Raw genomic sequence first — 6,676 nt, 5'->3', positions numbered from 1 at the left:
TAACCAGGAACGGATGCTGCATTTGGTCAAACGCTTTTTTCTGCATCAATTGAGAGGACCATGTGATTCTTCTCTCATCTCATATTAATTTTTTCTATCACATTGACTGATTAGCGAATGTTGAATCATCCTTGTAGCCCAGGAATGAATCCCACCTAGTCATGGTGGATAAACAAAGAGGCAACCCATGGAATGGGAAAAGATATTTGCAAATGACACTACAGACAAAAGGTTGATATCCAGGATCTATAAAGAACTCCTCAAACTGCACACACAAAAAACAGACAATCATATAAAAAAAATGGGCAGAAGATATGAACAGACACTTCTCCAATGAAGACATACAAATGGCTAACAGACACATGAAAAAATGTTCATCATCACTAGCCCTCAGGCAGATTCAAATTAAAACCACATTGAGATACCACCTTACACCAATTAGAATGGCCAAAATTAGCAAGACAGGAAACAACATGTGTTGGAAGGGATGTGAAGAAAGGGGAACCCTCTTATTTTTAAATTTTAATTGATATATTTATTTTCAGAAAAACAGTTTTCATTATTTTTTCACCACACCCAGTGCTCCATGCAATCTGTGCCATCTATAATACCCACCACCTGGTACCCCAACCTCCCACAGCCCCGCCACTTCAAACCCCTCAGATTGTTTTTCAGAGTCCATAGTCTCCACCTCCCCTTCCAATTTACCCCAACTCCCTTCTCCTCTCTAACACCCCTTGTCCTCCATGATATTTGTTATGCTCCACAAATAAGTGAAACCATATGATAATTGACTCTCTCTGCTTGACTTATTTCACACAGTGTAATTTCTTCCAGTCCCGTCCACGTTGCTACAAAAGTTGGGTATTCATCCTTTCTGATGGAGGCAATTAATCTTCGACAAAACAGGAAAAAATATACAGTGGAAAAAAGACAGTCTCTTCAATAAATGGTGCTGGGAAAACTGGACAGCTATATGTAGAAGAATGAAACTCGACCATTCTCTTACACCGTACACAAAGATAAACTCAAAATGGATAAGAGACCTCAATGTGAGACAGGAATCCATCAGAATCCTAGAGGAGAACATAGGCAGTAATCTCTTCGATATCAGCCACAGCAACTTCTTTCAAGATATGTCTCCAAAGGCAAAGGAAACAAAAGCAAAAATAAACTTTTGGAACTTTATCAAAATCAAAAGCTTCTGCACAGCAAAGGAAACAGTCAAAAAAAACCAAAGAGGCAACCCACGGAATGGGAGAAGATATTTGCAAACGACAGTACAGACAAAAGGTTGATATCCAGGATCTATAATGAACTCCTCAAACTCAACACACACGAAACAGGCAAACATATCAAAAAATGGGAAGAAGATATGAACAGACACTTCTCCAATGAAGACATACAAATGGCTATCAGACACATGAAAAAATGTTCATCATCACTAGCCATCAGGGAGATTCAAATTAAAACCACATTGAGATATCACCTTACACCAGTTAGAATGGCCAAAATTAACAAGACAAGAAACAACATGTGTTGGAGAGGATGTGGATAAAGGGAAACCCTCTTACACTGTTGGTGGGAATGCAAGTTGGTGCAGCCTCTTTGGAGAACAGTGTGGCGATTCCTCAAGAAATTAAAAATAGAACTTCCCTATGACCCTGCAATTGCACTCCTGGGTTTTTACCCCAAAGATACAGATGTCGTGAAAAGAAGGGCTATCTGTACCCCAATGTTTATAGCAGCAATGGCCACGGTCACCAAACTATGGAAAGAACCAAGATGCCCTTCAACGGACGAATGGATAAGGAAGATATTTTTGTAGAATTCTTATAAAGCAATATATTAAGAAAGAATAGAAAAGGCTTTCAATCATGAATGGCATAGCCACATCATGAAATATCATGCAGACTCTGAAGTAAAGAATCAGCATTACCTTAGTTGACTGGAGGCAAGTTCATGAGGTATTATTGAGTAAAAAGGAAGAATGGAAGCAGGTAGGAAAAAAGGCAGCCCTAAAACATAAAACGAATTTCTGATGAGCATATGATACAACCTATCCTTTTGTACAGTGTATGAATGTGCATGTGTGCATAATCCAGGAAGAGTTTTTCAGTTTTATTCATTTATTTATTATTATGTATGTTAGTCAGCACACAGTATGTCGTTCATTTTTGATGCAGTGTTCCAAGATTTATTGTTTACATATAACACCCAGTGCTCCATACAATATGAACCCTCCTTAATACCCATCACTAGGCCAACACATCCCCCAACCCATTCCCCTCTAAAACCCTTGGTTTGTTTCTCAAAGTCCATAGTCTCTCATGGTTTGACTCCCCCTCGGATTTCCCCCCTTTCATTTTTCCCTTCCTTGCACTAATGTCCTCCATGTTATTCCTTATGTTCCTCAAGTAAGTGAAACCATATGATAACTGACTTTCTCTACTTTACTAATTTCACTCAGGAAGAGAAGTTTTTAAAGACACTAAGTACTTAAGGAATAAAGATTGTCAGGAGGAATGAAATTATGTCAAGTATACTATTTTCAAAACAACTGTGTACCAGGTAGTGGGTATTAGAGAGGGCACGGATTGCATGGAGCACTGGGTGTGGTGCAAAAATAATGAATACTGTTATGCTGAAAATAAAAAATAAATTAAAAAAACAACAATGTAAAACAAAATTCAATGAGAATCTAAAACTAATGTATGTGAAGACATAAAATAATAATTCAGTGCTGTCAAGATGGGTCACTAATTCCAGATTAAGTGTCTAAAGACTTGGAATAAAATAATATGAGTGAATGATCTTTACAACTGGGGAGTAAGCACTAAGTGATTATTTTTTCTGACATAAAGATATGCAGATTGAAATATGCTTATGAAGGTAAAAGCAATCTTCAGTCAAATGTAAAGAAGAGATGATGGTCAAATATGATGCAACTTTTAGAAATGGATCTCATCACAAAGAGAGAAAGACCCATGGGGAATGACAGAGATGCAAAAACAATTGGGTAATACATATAGAGGTGATTTATTAGCACACAATGTACAAAGTATCATTTATTTTCATTTTTGTTTATTGCAAGGACTGCTAAGTAAAAAAAAATATATTAGTGACAGCTCAATATTTCAGAATGGATAATATCAAGAAAGCAATATAAAGAATACCATATACAGAGTGACAGATCTGAGCCCATACTACTAATAACACAATTCAACACATATATGTCAATACATATACACTAGAACACAATGAAAGCAACAAAATTGGTAAAACAAATAGAAACCCTCTTCTGATTCCTTGTTTGAAAGAATGCAATCAAAAGCAGGAATAAACCACTGACTCCACGGTACAAATGCAATGACATGGTAGAGAAAATGTACTGTACAGAAAAAATGAAAAGCTAATTCACAAATATATTCAGCTCCCTTAGTAATGAAATCATTTCAAAACAAAGCTCCTCCATATAGTTTTCATTGTTAGATAATTGTTTTCACGTGAATACCCAGAGGAACAGGGGATGCTGTGAAAATGTATGCCTCATAAATTATGTTGCAGGGTCCTATCTGCAAGAAATAAATTGGTCTAGTTTTTTCTCATCAGTATGGAAACAGAGTCCAATATGTCCCATTTTAAAGACAAAAAAGAAATGCCCTGACTTCCCTGGACATCCCTCCATAACTAATATTATTATTTTGTTTAATTGCAAAACTCAGTGGTTATGTTCTATTTTTACTGGAAGTACTTTATGCCTCCCATCCCTTCATTTCATTGTCACCAATCACCCATGTGTTGCTGAGCTCATTATTCACTTCTTTCTTTAACATCCTCAATGAATTCATTCATCAGTTCATCAGACAAGCAATTGAACATAGAGATCCCCAGGTTCTGGGCAAGGCTGGAGGCTGTCAGCTAACCTCAGGTAAATTCAGCAGGCTTGGATTTTGTCTAACCTTTGCCTTCAGGACCTGCTGGGCTCTGGGACTTACCTGAATGGCAGCTCTGAAGGAGGGGTCTCTATGTGGTAGTTTGAATTCCTCCTGGGTGGGGATGATGGTGACTAAACTCTGTCCCCTCACAAGATGGCAGGAAGGTGGCTGGCATCAGTCTTCCAGCCAAGCTTAGGATTCCAGAGACAACAATCTTGTCCCATCCAGCCCAAGGGGGCACAGGCAGAGTATCTCCTGCTACACAGGAGATATTTAGAGCTTCCTCTGTCTGTTCATGAGGAATGTTTCCTTCCTGCTTCTCTAACTTCTAAGCACATGAGTTTCCTATGTTACACTGCTGTGGACATGAAGGAAAATTTTCCTGGAGATTGTGTGTTCCTTACAGACTAGGTTATAACCAAGTGAATCCAGAGCTCTTCCTCAGGAGCTCTGTTGTTCCCAGAGTATGGACCTTTTAGCACCTTATCCTAACCCTGACTTCAACTTTACACAAAGTCTAGGACTGAGCAATGTGTATCGATTATATCCCTTGGATCTCTGAAATGTTGACTTGTGTTGGACACACAGCCCTGTGATCTATAGAATATCACTGTTTGCCTTTTCAGTGAGGAGAACTAAGCTATTTTGATATAAACCTTGAGCAAGGGATGCCTAGGTGGCTCAGTCTATTGGGTGTCTGCCTTCAGCTCAGGTCATGATCCTGGGATACTGGGATTGAGTCCCATATCAGGCTCTTTCCTAGTGTGGAGCCTGTTTCTCCCTCTGCATGCTCTTTCTCTCTCTCTCTCTGTGATAAAGAAAGAAAGAAAGAAAGAAAATCTTAAGCAAACAAACAAACATCTTGAGCAAGACATACCTCAGCTCCATGACACATTTGCCAAATGATTAGGAATTTCATACTTGCAAATTTAGTTATTTGGTCCCTTACTGTGAAGAATTTGTTAATTATAAGAATAATAAGAAATATATTTAGAATTTTTTTGCACTCTTTTAATGATTTTGGAATAAAAATAATAAGCACATTTGTCCCTATAGCTTCCAGAATGAACCAAGTCTTGCAAACACTTTTTTTTAGCCCAATGAGAACCATTTCAGAGGTTTGTTTTTTTTTTTTAAAGATTTTATTAATTTACTTGACAGAGAGAAATCACAAGTAGATGGAGAGGCAGGCAGAGAGAGAGAGAGGGAAGCAGGCTCCCTGCTGAGCAGAGAGCCCGATGCGGGCCTTGATCCCAGGACCCTGAGATCATGACCTGAGCTGAAGGCAGCGGCTTAACCCACTGAGCCACCCAGGCGCCCCATTTCAGAGTTTTGACCCCTTGAATTGTCAGACCGTAAATGTGTTTTAAACACTAATGTACTCATTTTACATTGTCATTAGTAACTGAATAAAAACACTTATCCAATAAAATTTTGCTCAGGAAACTAAGCTTAAGCGATCTCAGGAACTTGTTCTTTCCTATGACAACTGGCCAAGTAGAGTCTCCTTCACAAAGAATGTTTTCAGAGCCCTCTTTACATCTTTGTTCCTCAGGCTGTAGATAAAGGGGTTCAGCATGGGTGTGACCACCGTGTACATCACTGAGGTCACTGCACTTGCGTGGGAGCTCTGGGTAGCAGCAGAGCTAAGGTACACACCAAGCATTGTACAATAAAATAAGGAGACAACAGAAAGGTGCGATGCACAAGTGGAAAATGCTTTATACTTGCCCTGAGCTGATGATATTCCACATATGGAGGAAACAATCTTAGAATAAGAGTAAAGGATCCCAGAAAAAGGGCCACCACCCAGCAGGACAGCTGCAGAATACATCACCATATTATTGAGAAAGGTGTCCGAACAGGCAAGTTGGATCATCTGATTGAGTTCACAGAAATAGTGGGGGATTTCCACCTCTGTACAGAAGGACAGCCGCAACACCATTAAGGTTTGTAGCAGGGAATGAAGTATACATATGGTCCAGCACATTAGAACCAGAAGTCTACAAAGCTGAGGGTTTATGATAACCATGTAGTGTAGAGGTTGACAGATGGCCACAAAGCGATCATAGGCCATCACGGCCAGGAGAAAGACATCCAACACAGCAAAGAGTACGAAAAAATAAATCTGTGTGACACAGTCTGCATAGGTTATGACTTTACTTTCTGTCTGTATATTCATCAGCATCTTAGGGACAGTGGTGGAAGTGGAAGAGATGTCTACAAAGGAGAGGTTGGCCAGGAAGAAGTACATGGGGGTGTGGAGGTGGGAGTCAGAGTGGACGGCCAGAATGATGAGCAGGTTTCCAACCACCGTGATCAGGTACATGGAGAGGAAAAGCCCAAATATGAGGGGCTGCAGTTCTGGTTCCTCTGAAAATCCCAGAAGAAGAAACTTTGAAAATCGTGTATCATTGCTGGCTTTCATGTGGTGGAGGTGACTTCATGGACAGAGGCAATAGCATGATTAATTTTCATACACTCACAGACTTAAAATGCTACCTTTTAAATTTTGTAGTTTAATTCATAATTAATTTTGTAGTCTGTATTTATTTTAATATTTTGCACATGGATAGGGTCCCATTCAGGGGAGCCCCTGTACCACTATAGTTATGGGACTTTTGTTTCTATCACTTAATTTACAAAAGACCATGTATTCCACACTTTTAGTTAAAAATTATTGCAAATCCCAGAAATACAAATTAAGTCCTGGCCATGATTTAGGCATTTCTAGGTGA

At 39.1% G+C, this 6,676-nt stretch overlaps 1 protein-coding gene across 1 annotated transcript; it reads right to left on the bottom strand.

Annotated features, from left to right (window-relative positions):
- Nucleotides 1-5,418: 5,418 nt before the first annotated feature.
- Nucleotides 5,419-6,366, bottom strand: LOC116568138 (olfactory receptor-like protein OLF4). Its single transcript, XM_032303663.1, has one exon. The coding sequence runs from the start codon at nucleotides 6,364-6,366 to the stop codon at nucleotides 5,419-5,421; it is 948 nt and encodes a 315-aa protein (XP_032159554.1).
- Nucleotides 6,367-6,676: the final 310 nt, after the last annotated feature.

Source organism: Mustela erminea, chromosome 1 (genome assembly GCF_009829155.1).
Source record: "Mustela erminea isolate mMusErm1 chromosome 1, mMusErm1.Pri, whole genome shotgun sequence".
Taxonomy (NCBI): domain Eukaryota; kingdom Metazoa; phylum Chordata; class Mammalia; order Carnivora; family Mustelidae; genus Mustela; species Mustela erminea.
The sequence above is the reverse complement of the archived record's forward strand: the minus strand, read 5'-3'. Positions and strand labels throughout refer to the sequence as shown.

What these genes read in the sequence shown, in the direction of transcription:
- LOC116568138 (XM_032303663.1), bottom strand. Translation starts at nt 6,366, where the DNA reads ATGAAAGCCAGCAATGATACACGATTTTCAAAGTTTCTTCTTCTGGGA.